Genomic DNA, 14604 nt, shown 5'->3' on the forward strand with positions numbered 1-14604 from the left:
GAAAAAAAAAGAGAAAAATATAATATTTATTTGTTCGATTTTGATAGATATATATTGATATATATATCTGCAAATACAAATTACTTCACCCCTATGGAATATAATTTAATATTTCATAAAGGTGTGAAACACGAAAAGTTGCCCCCTGGTGGGATTTAAAAGAATTTAATTTAATTCAAATAGAACTTATGAGGACATTGATCACACGGAGCCTGCGCAGTGGAAGATTTGATGTTGTATGTGTAGGCCAGTATAATTAAATTACCTCAGATGTCCATATGTAGTATTGTGAGAGATCTGTTAATTGTCCTCCCCCAATCAACTTCTTGGACTTATTTATAACACTTCTTATACGTTAAACCTTCTAAGAATTTACTAGTGATGTGACACTCTGAACTTGAAAAATGATAATAAACTGAATATTGAATTATTGGTTGATAACTTTGTTCAATATTAACAGATTCTACTGAGATATTTATATTTACCTTTTGTTGATATTCGAATAATTAAATAAAATGCAATGTTAGTCAAAGTGATTATATAATAATACTAGCTGTGACCTCGTTCTACGCACGGGGATCTTATAGTAGTCAGTTGAAACCTTCCTATATAAAGAACAGCAGTTGGTTTGCATATTTTCAGATAGCCTATGCTGGCCAAACTATTATTTATAAACAAATACAGTATCTGACAGTTTCAAGTAAAAAAAAATAAAATGCTTAGGATCAATAAGGAGTAAGCCTAAACTTCCATATCTGTTGGCACAAACAACCAAATGAGTAATATTGATTATTCGATTGTTTAATTCGATATATTGTTTGGTTAGTTAGGTTAGGTTAACCTTACCTAACTAACCAAACGATATGTAGTTAAAATACTATACCTCAACCTTGCCATTAAATATTCAGGTTGGAAATTTCATTATCAAAGGTGCTCTTGTCCTGTCCGTACGGAACACTGAGTAGGCTAATATGCGCTACCAACTTATGAGTAGGTAATTGTTTAGGCCTACTTACCTAGCAATTGGTCTATTGGCTGTATGGTCCAGCGAGCAGCACATAGCATTGAGAAGACACATTGGAAAAGCGATTTGAACATAATCCGTAAACCTCTGTTACAATCACCCACTGCAGTTGTCACTTTACACTTTACACAACCACCATTGAAGTGCCATCAATGAGTTGGAACCTTTTATGTAAGCTATTGGTACGGTAATGCTTATGTAAAAAATGTAAGTTTCCCAGCCGTATACCACACTGATTCAAAGGTCTTTTTCCCGGTTATCAAAACTCAAGAAATTTTATACACAAAGAATCTCTATTTTCATTTACGGTTACCCTACACATTATTGCACTTGCGATTAATTAAATCCGTTATGTAAAAAAAAAAAACGGTTTTAATCCAACTTAGTTTGGATTTGCTTTTGAAACATGATTGGAAATGATTTCGGTATTTGTAAACAACATTCAATGTAAACATATCAGTGACAGCTAGAGAAAAATAATCTTGATCCGAACAGCTGTTCGCTATTTCATAGATGATTATTTTATAAACATTGGGAGAAAACTTGAAAAATCGCACAAAATTGGGTTTTTAAACGTCCGTAAGTTTATTTACAAAGTAGTGAGGCCATATTTTAATAGCTAATAGTATGCTGACCTTCCCATCAATTTTAATTTTTTAATCTTTGACCTTCTTTAAAAAAATTCGACAATGTTTCATATTAGAGTGTCATCTCACCACAGCTACAATCTCAGGAGGAACTTTAACCTACATATTCCACTATCTTGTACCACTTTCTATAAAAACCAATCATTCTCCATGTGTATCCGTCTCTTTAATTCTCTGCCTAACAGAATCAAGGGCGAACATGATTTTAAAAAAATTAAGCGTGGTCTTAGGGAATATTTAGTTGATAAGGAATTTTACAGAGTTTCTTAGTTTTTAAATTGTAAATAGTTTGTACCTTTTGAAGTGTGTATCTTTATTTTAATGGGTCTTATTTTACTTGTTTAGTTTTGGTGACTTTTGCCCTGTACATTTATGTATTATTATGGCAATAAAACATTCTGATTCTGATTCTGTTATACATATTTTGTTAAAATCCAATTTCACGTTTCTTTTGGGTTTTATGGGATAATTACTGTGAAAAAATCTATATGACAAAGAAACGTAAAAATGCAAGGACATGAATTAGTACCTTCTTAAGACCTTCGTAAGTAGACACTCTCGCCAATCCAGTGAATACATTAAAATGATTCGGATCTTGATAGGTACTCTCGTTTTTCAGGAGAAGGCCGCATAAAATGGCTCTTGGGCCGTGACAGACAGAAATTGAGATGATACTTGTTTCGGCTTCTTTAATGTATAAAACGTAAAAAATAACCTAAAAATTTATGATTCTGATCAATGTACAGACAAAACTCTAATTTTATTTATATAGATAAATAAGCCGTTAAGCCGTTACTCTCAAAAATTTGTCACTCTTAAAATAGACATTCTATGGTCAAACTGCAGGAGAATAAAATATGGTATTTGAAAGAGAATGTGTATATTGAATGGACTATTAAATAATTTTACAAGTCATACAGCAGGGAATGGAGGATACCAAGTTTAGATATAATATAGTCAGAGGAAAGCTTACTTTGTCCAAGTGGAGGATATGATTATGATGTTTAATATGATTCGAATCCTATCAACTCCACTAATATGCAAGGGCCATAGCATGCACCCAAATACTTATGCAATTACAGACGTAGTTCATAGTTGGTTATCGTTATGATGTTTTGATAAACTCATTTAAAGAATAATAAAACTTTTGAAATGCACTTCAAACAACACAAATCTGTAGTAAAAATACCCTTGCCACAGCAAACCTGCCGTCTTTTTCAAGCAAATTTTCATTTGTCTGAATTGATTTTCAATTAAATATATTTAAATAACATTAGTTTAATGAGTAGGGTACCTAGACTGCCACAAGGAAACTAATAAAGTGGGTTTTTAGTAAAATATTAATAGCTTAGTATAAAATCAATAAATTTGCCAAGTTTGATCAAAAATACATCCATAAACAAGCCAACTACAACATTTTACAATATTCTCCATAAGAGTAACACGGGAATTATAAATGAACATTTTTTTAATTTTCACTGTACTGTAACCAATAACCATACAAAAACACTTTGATGTAGCCTACTGAATTATTTGTTTTTTAAAGCTCTTTAAAAAGATCTAGAGAAAAATTGGGATATTTTGTGTTTTGAGGGTCAAAAATTAGGAAAACTAATTTTTACCCCATAAAACCCCGTTCCCATGGTCCGATCATGCTCGTTCGAGAACTCATTCAAGTTAATCCCGCCTTACGCCTTTAAACAAAAAAACATCAAATTACAATTCCCTACACCAAATTTCATCAATATTCGGACAGAAATTACTCGTGTTATTGTGTTCACGGACATATAGGCCTATATATTAATAATATATATATAGTACACAAATTTGAACGAATTGTGTCTTTGGCCTCTGGGGACATGGAAATAAAAAGTAAATCGGTCCCGGGCCTAGGTCTTACCGTGCCACCTCCGGTAATTCAATTCAATTCAAAACTACTTTATTCATTTCTTGTACATAAATACATTGAAAAGCTACTTCCCTATAGGGAAATTCACTAAAAATGGACAAAATATTACTTGTAATATATTTTTTTATGCTTTGGCTACGCAATGACGTTTTCTGATACAAAAAATATGTTAAAATAGTGCTATTAGGCCTACTATAAAATATTAGATGGCCGATATATCGGCATACCGGTATTGTCTTTCTGCCCATGACCTTGGGGTGCCGATTTATCGGCACTGTGTCATTTTCAGCACAATATTGACAAGACGATATATCAGCACTTGGGGCTCAAAGGGTTAAAGACTATTAAAAAGCTTGGTTTAACCTATACCTAAAAAATAACCTTTGTTGTTTTTTACAGATATACAATCATGGTGGGAAGTACCAAGTATTGCCCACTTTTGCTCCCTCTTCCGAGTTGCATTTAACCTTTTGGATTTTGATATTGAGGTAAGTTGATTGCTACATTATCAGGGATTAAGTTAAACTTTAACTTTAGACAAAAGAATATGGCTAAGTGCAGGGTGTCCACATTCTGGAAAGTCAGGGATGGTTATGGACAAACTCCTGGTCATTGAAAGTTTTGGAAATAGGTAAAAAGTCATGGAAAGTTTTGGAAATAGGTAAAAAGTCATGGAAAGTTATGATACATCCCCTATGGGCGTGGTACAAGCAAGCAAAGTAAGGATTTATATGTGAAAACACCCTGCCCTTTTTTTTTAAAAAAACCACCCTCGTATCATACCCTTTTTTCTTTATTAATTTTTAATTATTTATTTTTTCTTTATTCTTCATGCAACATCCATCATATCTTGATTGCCTAGATTAAGGTTTTCTTAAATTTCCCTTATAGGCCTATCCTATAATATCTCCTATGAAGTCTGCTCTTTTATATTACGTGTTTTGCTTCATCACTATTCTTGTTGTATCGTAATCAAGCACATTTGTTCTTCTCCTAATAACCTAACTTCAACCTTTTTCCCCTAACAGGAGTTGGAGGAGGCTTTACTCACTGATGGAGCTGAAGACACTGGAAGTTCCCTACTCCAAGAGCTAATTGTCCGATTACTGTGTGGCTGTCTCGGCAACAATGGAATTTCCACGTTCAATTACCAGATGTTCTTGCGGCGACTTTTCCGACAGAAATGTCGAGTGAGTATTATTTTTCCCACTAGTTGAAATATTTTATTATTATTTAATAAAATAAAAAAATAACCTAGTTAGTTTGTATCATTTAATTTAAGGCCCTATACAGGCATCTAACTAATTCCTCGATAAGATAGAAGATAACTTTGGTAGCGAACATATTTAAAAAGGACGTTTGTTATATTTTAAGCTTGAATTTTTTTTTAATCCATTTCATAAAATTCTGTCAAATTAACACAGTAACAAAATTGACATTTGAACATAATATTTAAGCTGCATATGAGTGCAAGGTGAAACACATAAGTAATCCTTTGTGTAGATAGGAGTGAGATGACCTGTTACTTGGCTCATTTCTTTATGCTGGACTATTATTTAGGGTAGGCTAAATCCCAAGGCTCAAGGATAACAGGATCCAGCTTTGGATCCTCTGTTTTGATGATGACATGCTACGTATTCAATAAGTAGGTAGTTAGTTTCCTCAGACTCTGATACACAATTTTATGAAATTGCATACACTGTAATTTAGGCTAAATCTTATATTTTCTTATTTGCGGTTTCTTTATTGTTGAAATCTTATGTGATCAATTATTTTTAAAGGAATATGGAAAAGAAAACCCTTTCAATTCGGACATCGACTTCCAGTTCCTGCCTTTACGCACGAAGGTGGAAATCTTGCATGCCCTTTGTGATTTTCGACTCGATGCGGACGATGTCATGGATGTTCTCAAGGTAATAAACGCCAATTTAAAAATCTCAGCAAAGAACCAAAATGAAATTGAATATTTAAGTTTTATAGAACTAGCTAATATAAAGCAATACTTCAATAATAATAGTCTTTTGTTAAATCCAAATAAAACTAAATTTATTACATTTTCCACAAAGCAAAATCGTAAAAAAATATCTCCAAATATAATGATTGAAGAGGAAATTATTGAACAAGTGGATGAGGCTAAATTTTTAGGTCTATATATTGATGAAAACTTATGCTGGGACAAACATGTCGAACATATATCGAGAAAAATTAACTCCGGTTTATTCGCCTTAAGGCGTATGGCCAGCCTATGCTCATTACCTGTACTAAAACAAATATATTTTGCTCTGATTCACTCTAATATTTCTTATGGAATTGGCTTGTATGGTGCAACAACAATAAATAATCTGAATACAATTCTAAACCTACAGAAAAAAGCAATTAGATGTATGCTCAAACTTGAAGATGATGACTCCGCAAGAGAACACTTCAAAAATCTTAAAATTTTAACTGTGTATGGTCTGTATATTTTTGAATGTATCTTATTTTTTATAACAAAAACTTATATACAACCAATAGGTCATCAATATAATACAAGAAGACAGACCAAAAAACATTTTGAAAAACATAGATTGGAATTTTTTAAAAAAAAGACGACATACATTGGCAATAAATTCTTTAAAGCACTTCCGAATGAACTAAGATCAGAAAAAAATAATAACAAACTAAAATATAAATTGAAAATATATTTGATCAACAAACCCATTTACTCAATACTGTAGAGGAATTTTATGAATACAACAAAATTATGAAGCAGTAGTGGTAGTTTTTTTTTTTTTTTTTTTTAATTTATAATTGTATTGTTTTTTAGTTTTATATTTGACGCCATTTCTTGTAATGAAATGTACAAGGACAAATAAAGTGATTTGATTGATTGATTGATTGATTGATTGATTGATTGATTGATTGAATGGAAAATAGTTCATTCTGATACAAGAAACACAAAAACCTCGTACTTACAAGTAGTTTACCTAAAAGTTGGAATGTTTCACAATTATACTTCTTGGCCACTATTGGATCTTGAGACTTATTAAGTTCTATTATTTGTACGAGTAGATTATGTGTTTCTTCAGCCGGATTGGACTCTTTCCCATTCAGGTAAATCTGCTATTTTGACTAAAATCCAAAACCTATGCTGTTGTGCTCTATGTTAATACTGAAATTATAATTTCTTTTCACTTTCCCACTTATACTCTCACTTGTAGCTACCTACATTTTTTTCTAATTTGCAATAGAACCTGGACTCAGATAGCTTACGAGTACACCCCCTTGGATATGATGAGAACAGATCTGCGTACTGGTATTTCTATGGCACTCGTCTCTACAGAGAAGACTACCCACATAGAGCAGTGAGTATGAGTAAATGATTTGGTTTTAGTGATTAGTTTTTGTTTTTTTACAATGTCAGGCCATAGACAAAACACACTCCCTTAGTAGATTTCTCATCCTTATGGAATAGCTGAAGCAAATTTTATTGTTAGTTCTGTACGGTTCACTGTATTGGTCGTATTTTGTTAACAATATGTTTCTTGTTATTTCAGTCATTTAAAACCTTGTTTAGCCAAATAATACGCGCTAAGTTATTCATAAGCGATAACTCGTGCCCTAGTTATATAACCAAACAGTAAAGCAAAATCAAGAAATTACCCCTAAAATAATAGAAACAAAATTTTGTCAACATTAGCGCCCATTGTCATCGTACATGAACTAGACATGAAATACGAGCTTCAAAATGTACAATGAGATGAAAAGTATACTTTTGTTGGTCAGTCTATGGTTAGGCTTGATCAATCAATTATATTAACCAAAGGTGTAATAAAAATTAACAATTAAAAACTATTACTGAATATCCATTAACATTTTCAACCTTGAAAATTAATTTCAACCAATCGGAATATTTGAACCAAGCATTTTTGTGAAAAGCTAAAACACATTTTTCATGTTATAATATAGTTTTGAAACAATTTCCAAACGGTCAACAATATACTTGAGAAAATTAGAGTTAAGAGGCTTGATACGCAAAATAGGTCACACAGAACATTTTTGTGTATTTTTGTTATTTAGTTATTTAATCTTAAAATGTGTCCAATAATTTATAACCACCCTGTACATTTTTTGCTCGTGTTCTGGTAGCATTTTTGTTTGAAGTTTAAGAGTTAGTTTAAACGCTTAAAGGAAAAGTGGTCTAAAACCCGTTAGAGTTTTGTGGAGTTATGTGTCGGTAATTGAACCCATCCCTCTCGCACCAAAGTCTGAGATGCCAACCACTGGGCTAGCAACGCACCCATGGCTTTAGTGTAGTTTTACAGGGTGTCCACATTCTGGAAAGTCAGGGAAAGTCATAGAAAAAATTCTGGTCATTGAAAGTCATGGAAATAGGCAAAAAGTCATGGAAATTCCCAATGATGGATGAGTTTGACGGGGCTTAATACTCAAGTCGGCTGCAACGCCAACTATTGTAGCATTTTTCAGTATTTTTCATAAATTCACAACACATCAATACAATCTGTACCTACTTTATCTTATAATTTAATTTAATATTTAGTAGGGTATTGTTGCAACAGTAGTGTAGGTACAGTATATTAAAATGTTACAACTTCATTATTACAACTCAAATTGCAATACAAATATTGTTATAATGTTTTGATTTGTCTTAAGTAATGTCTTTTTTGTTAAGCTAATTTTTGGAAACACTGTAAACTCAATAAAAAATTAATAATAAAACGTATACAGTAAGGAAAAAAGAAAGTGGACAGTGAACTTGGCCAGCTAAGGGGACGGAGTAGACTGGGTTTTCTTTTTTCCTTCCATATTTTGAATACCATATTTTTACAAAATGTATTACTCCATTGTTATCTGTTAATACATATTTCAGTATTTTCTCTGAAATAACTTGTCTAGGCAGTATTTTGTGTGTGTATGTTAAATTATAATTTTCGAGTAAAGTTCGTGAGTCATGGAAATCAATGGTAAATGGTCACGGAAAGTCATGAAAATCAATGACAAATTTTCTGTGGCTACCCTGTTTTAACGCCCTATTACTTCAATGTTTAGTGTATGACTCAATCATTCCATAACAAAGTAATCTGATTCTTACTGGAATTTTATTAATTTTATGCCTAGTCATTACAGATGCTTTTTTACTAACCAAAACACCTACCCAAACAGCGATATGTGGCAGTTAGGCAGTCAGAATACCTAACCTAACTATTCTTAAAAATAATGTACCGGTACCGGTACGGTACCCAAACAATTTCAAATGTCTTACAAATTTGTTATGATAGTGGTTTATTTTGCAGAAAAAGAAGAAGAAGAAGGCTCGTGAGAAGAAGCACGGTCGAAAGTCGCGTAGCGAGAGCGAGTCGGAGCCGGAGATGGGGTGTGGAGAGTGGCAAGTGGTGTGTTACACAGAGAGTGACTGGGAGCGACTCGCTTACAAGATGGAGGACTCCCAGTGTAGAGAGGAGCGAGCGTTACACTCTGTGCTAGCCGAGGACTTCCTGCCAGAAATACCGAGACTGTTCGAAGAAAAGGAACGGCTGCAAAAGTAAGCTGTGATTTTTTGTTTTGCCATACTCTATGTATTTTATTATTTTATTTTTTTAGGACACAGAAAAACTCCCTGGGTCTTGTTGCTATCTAACGTTGACCTTATAAATTGCAAGGTTAAATAATAGCCTAGTTAAGGCCTAGTTAATATAGTAAGCTCTAGCTAGAATCTATCCTTCTCAGAATTTAACATCAATCTTAAAATAAAAGATGATGAATATTGTCATTTTACATGTGTAGAATTGACTTAAGGATATTGAATTCTAGGCATCTCATCTATAACCAATAAAACAAAAAAATCAATAATAACTTAAGAACTGTTGGATAAATTCACTACTGGCACACGTCCATTTTCATTCATAAACTGGCTACAGCTATATTATAGGAACTTAACATTTCTATATATGTCGAGATAGTCAAAATATATTGACTGCAAATAACTTCACTATCTCACTTACTGGGTATTACCATAGACAAATAGAATAAATATAGACCGTCAGCTGTCCTGCGGTTAGCATAAGTTCTGGCGTTCACCGCTATGGTTGCCAAGTATTCATGGCGCACACCGCTGCAGCGTCTGCTGGTCGTATACGGCTCCTACGCTCCTCGCCTGCAGCGGTGTGTGCCGTAACTACACGGCACTCCTAGCGGTGGGCGCTGGAACATTCCTTTGACAGTCTATATTTATTTTATTTTTCTATGGTATTAACCAAAATTGATTGTCTTATGTTTTCAAATTATTAGTTAGCAACACCTCATTAATATAAGGTTTCAAATTTTACTAAACTACTATTGTTTATAAAAGTCATCAGGACCATACCCTTGTTCCAACTCAATTAAGCCCAACCCATTGGAATTTGATACAAATATTGATTAGTATTTTAAATTCACATATTAAGTGAGAAAATTTGATAAGGTACAGTACCTAAATTATAAACAGTGAAGAAATCAAACAAGAAAACATTATTATAGATGAATAGTTGATAGTTGACACATGTTCATTTATTAAAATGATTTTTGTAAGACAAAGCAACTTATGTCCATGAGTCTATGATGCACTTGTAGTCATCCTAGTCCTAACCGAATGTATACAATCGAGAGGGAGTGTAGTATTGTATTATTTACTGACAATCCTCAGTTTACAACAAAATTATTCTTTAGGAAAAGGTTAATGGAGATGCAACCAAGAAGACAATCCTCTCGAATAGAAAAATTAAAACACCAAAAAGAAGAAGAAAAACGAGCTCAAGAATCATCAGCAGACAAAATTGATCCAAAAGAAAATGAAATCAAAGAAAGAGAAAGAAGAGACAGGTGAGTTCTGCATAGCATAAAATTAATTATGTTTTAACTCATTTTCATGACTCATTGCATCATTGTTTATGTTTAAATTCATCCAAAACAAATTGTTCTTCAGTCATACATCAAAGTAACTTTTGACTTGTTTAACATTTAGTAATTTTTTTACCATGAATCAGTTGAGTTTTGTTTGGAGAGCCCAAAAACGCTTTTTAAGAAAACAAGTCTATGCTTTTTGTAACTTTTTGCAAAGATTGCGATCCAAGACATCCCGCTCTTACTGAAAACTGAAATTCTATCCGCAAGATAAGCAACACTAATATTGCAAGTATACAGTCTATATTTGACATGGATTACCACGATTTCCTAGGTTACCAGAATAAGTTGAGTCATATAACAACTAGCATGGTTTCTGAAATTCAGTGAATTAGCCCGGAATTAGTATAGTCATGAATAAACAACGCTTTATTACATATGATTCTTTACGGCAAAAGACAGAAATTTGGTTTTCATCTAAGGGAACTTGTACTTACTCTGCTTTCAGACGGCTTCTTAAGATTTTTTACTTCACATTTTTTACTTCAGTATTAACCTAGAATTTTACCATACTATTTTTACTATCACCTAAATATTGTATGTGTTATTGTGAAACTTTACAATCAAAACTAGTAAAAAACAATTTTTCATAACATGTTTTTGTTTGGCGCCTGATCCAGGTAAGAAAGTACCTAAAACGAGACAACAGAACAAAAACATAAGCCAAAGCTGAATAATTACACAGAGAACTATATAGTAGTAAAAAAAAGAAAAAACATATTCTGAAATAAATAACAATTAGTAAAAAAGTAGGGGACAGGCGAAAACAATGGACACAGATGCAAAATGATGACATTTGTGTTGAAACTTGTTTTTACTAATCTAACAAAAAAATGTCATCATTATTTCCTCAAACAAACATAAATTTACCATCACAAAAAATTAGCTTCAATTAAACAAGTGATGAGGGTTTTTTTTCACAGGGACGCCAGACGGGCGAGAGAGCACCGCGCGATGTTGCGGTCGCGTTCACACACGAACTCTGAGTGCAGCTCTAGCAGTCAGACAGACAACGCTAGTAAACCCCGCGGCCGTCAGACCAACAACTCTCTCGCCTCTGCCACAGGCCAGATCATCATACAACCTTCCCGGCAGAAACTCCGTACATCCCAAGTGTGAGTATTTAACAACAATAAGAGATACCAATCCCATCTTTTTTTCATTCATGGTTGGAGATTAACACACAGCAAATTACTAGAATTATTTGAAAAATCACATGTGTTAGTTACCGATATATGAAACGTGAAAGTGTATTGTAATTTTAATTTGGTCAAGAATTACCCACAGCATTCCTTTTTTATACAAACTAGACATAGTTTCAGCAAGTTGACATCAATTCTTTTTACTTGACTAAAATCAACGTTAAGTTTGTGAACCAATGTTTTCAACACATAATGAACTTTAAGGATAACTCTGCTCTCAACTATTATTTTACTAACTGGGCTTACTAACTTTTGTGAGAAATTGGTAATCAAATATTTGAATGAAGGAGTTGAGACACAAGTAACTCAACCTTAAAATGATCCTGGCAGTTGATAGCTCACAAGATGTTTACTTACAAAAATTACTTTGATATTTTGCACCTCCTTGCACTATTTTGGTGTAAAGGAAGGGTTTCTACTTAATTACTGTATTAAGATGTGAAGAAATATCTTGAAGGGACGAAGTACGGTATAAAATTAGGTGTTAAGGACTTTTTGTGACTTTCAACTGGCTGGAATTCTTCTAAATAGTTTCTTGATCAGCATTGTACACTTTATTAAATTTACGGAAAGTAAATAAAAGAAACGTCTTATAAAACTTAAAACATATATTTACGCTTATACTGTTACTCACAAGACGGTAAATGTACAAAAAAAGATGGTAAGTGATTCACCAATTGGGTCTGATGATGATTGGAGTGTCCAATCGAAATTGATCACCACTTACCATCTTTTAGTGAATTTCCCATATAGGGAATAAGCTATTACCGTAGGTCTCATGGTAAGACCTATACCCGGGACTGATTTACTTTTTCGTTTTGAGGCCCCCAGAGGCCAAAAACACCATCCGTTCAAATTCAAATACAGGGTGTTTTTTTTAAAAACTTGCATCTTTATTTATGTAAAAACCGCAATAGATAGAAATATGCAATTTGCAGGAATCATCTATTGACGTAGGGGGCCTAATCTTTTTGAATTCAACGTTACATTCTCATTCCCCCCCTTTCCCTACCTGCCACCAACTTATTTTTTTTTAACCCTTAGAGTGCCAGGCGAGAAATAAAAGTAACGCTAAAAAAATGCCGATGATTTTTCCCGAAGGTCGCGCTAAAAATGCCAAGCGCGATCTGGCGATTTTTAGGTTAAAATTTCGTAAAAATCGAATTTTCGATATTTCGACCAACGAAAATCGATGTATCGCATCTAGTAACTTTCGACTCAATGTTAATATATGGGTTAAAAGAATCCGAGTATCCATTCGGTTGTTATGACAACTGTTCGATCATTACGAAACGTCCGGTCAGCCGGACGTTGGCACTTTTGGCTCGTTCTAAAAACGTCCGGTGGGCCGGACGTCGGCACTTTTGGCTCGTTTTAAAAACGTCCGGTTCCCCGGACGTAGGCACTCAAAGGGTTAATTGCAAGGTACCCTTTGTGACATATCAAATGAAAGAGCATGGAAAAAGAAAATGTTTGATGAAAAGAAACTGAAAATCGGTTCATAAATTTGTGAGATATCCCCCCCCCCCCCATCACCACGGAACTTAATTTTTTTTTAATAGCAAGGTACCCCTTGTGACATATCAAATGAAAGAGCATGAAAAAAGAAAATGTTTGGTGAAATTTATTTTTCATTTGATATGTCACAAGGGGCACCTTGCTATAAAAAAAAATGAGTTCCGAGGAGGGGAAAAGGGGGGATTATCTCACAAATTCATGAGCCGATTTTCAATGTTTTTTCGCCAAACATTTTCTTTTGTCATGCTCTTTCATTTAATATGTCACAAGGGGTACCTTGCTATTAAAAAAAATAAGTTCTGGGGAGGGAGGGGGGGAATATCACAAAAATTTATGAACCGATTTTCAATTTTTTTTTATCAAAAATTTTATTTTTTTATGCTCTTTCATTTGATATGTCACAAGGGGTACCTTGCTATTTAAAAAAATTAAGTTGGAGGTGGGGAGGGGAAGGTGGGGAATGTGAATGTAACGTTGAATTCAACAAATTGGGCCCCCTACGTCAATAGATGATTCCCGCAAACTGCATATTTCTATCTATTGCGGTTTTTACATAAATAAAGATGCAAGTTTTTAAAAAAACACCCTGTATATATAGGCTATATTTATATATGTGTCCGTTAGCGCGATAACTCGAGCAAATATGATCTGATTTTGATGAAATTTGGTACAAACGTGTAAACCTACGTTTATTCGAACGAGTTCGCGAACCAGCATAATCGGACCATGGGAACAGGGGTTTATTTTTTTTAACCCTAAAAATAAAAATTTTTGTAATTTCTTTCTCAACTATTTTGTAGAGCTTAAAAAAAGAAATAATAAAGTATATTGAAGCGCTGTTTTATGCCTAACGGTCACGGAGAAAATTCAAAAAAAGTTTAATTTAAAATTACCACGTTATTCTTATGGAGAAAATGAAAACTTTTGTAGTTTACTTGTTTATGGATATATGTTGATAAAATTTGGCATATTTATTTTTTTCATTCTATACTATCGACTTATGGTCAAAAAACTCTTTTTACCTTCCCCGTATCAGCAAACCTAAGCACTGGTTAAAACTAATGATATTTAAGTTGGGAAAAAATATGTCTTATTTATGGAAATATTTTAGTAAAAATGTAATCAGACAAGTTGAAATTCGCTTAGTCTGCAGGTTTGCTGTGGCGGGGGTATTTGTATATTTACCTTCTTGTGAGTAACAATATAAGGGTATGTTTTAAGTGTTATAAGACGTTTCTTTTATTTACTTTCTGGGAACTCTTCTCAAAATGTTTTCTTTAGTTCCAAACAATTATAATGCTTGTATAAAAAGTCAGAAGTAGGCTATTTGTGCTGTAGGTCAATTAACAAAGAAGGGCTAATATG

General features: G+C 33.3%; 1 protein-coding gene across 1 annotated transcript in view; it reads left to right on the forward strand.

Moving 5' to 3' along the window:
* Positions 1-14604, forward strand: part of LOC128995583 (uncharacterized) — a 43029-nt gene that overhangs the window by 14048 nt on the left and 14377 nt on the right. The window contains exons 2-8 of the mRNA XM_054420600.1: positions 3980-4068; positions 4609-4770; positions 5362-5493; positions 6811-6924; positions 8875-9122; positions 10286-10438; positions 11443-11634. Of these exons, the coding sequence (XP_054276575.1) occupies positions 3980-4068; positions 4609-4770; positions 5362-5493; positions 6811-6924; positions 8875-9122; positions 10286-10438; positions 11443-11634 (1090 nt within the window). The remainder of the gene's footprint in view (positions 1-3979; positions 4069-4608; positions 4771-5361; positions 5494-6810; positions 6925-8874; positions 9123-10285; positions 10439-11442; positions 11635-14604) is intronic.

This window comes from Macrosteles quadrilineatus, unplaced genomic scaffold, assembly GCF_028750875.1.
Source record: "Macrosteles quadrilineatus isolate MER2022 unplaced genomic scaffold, UCM_ALF_1.0 Scaffold_5__1_contigs__length_97177068, whole genome shotgun sequence".
NCBI lineage: Eukaryota > Metazoa > Arthropoda > Insecta > Hemiptera > Cicadellidae > Macrosteles > Macrosteles quadrilineatus.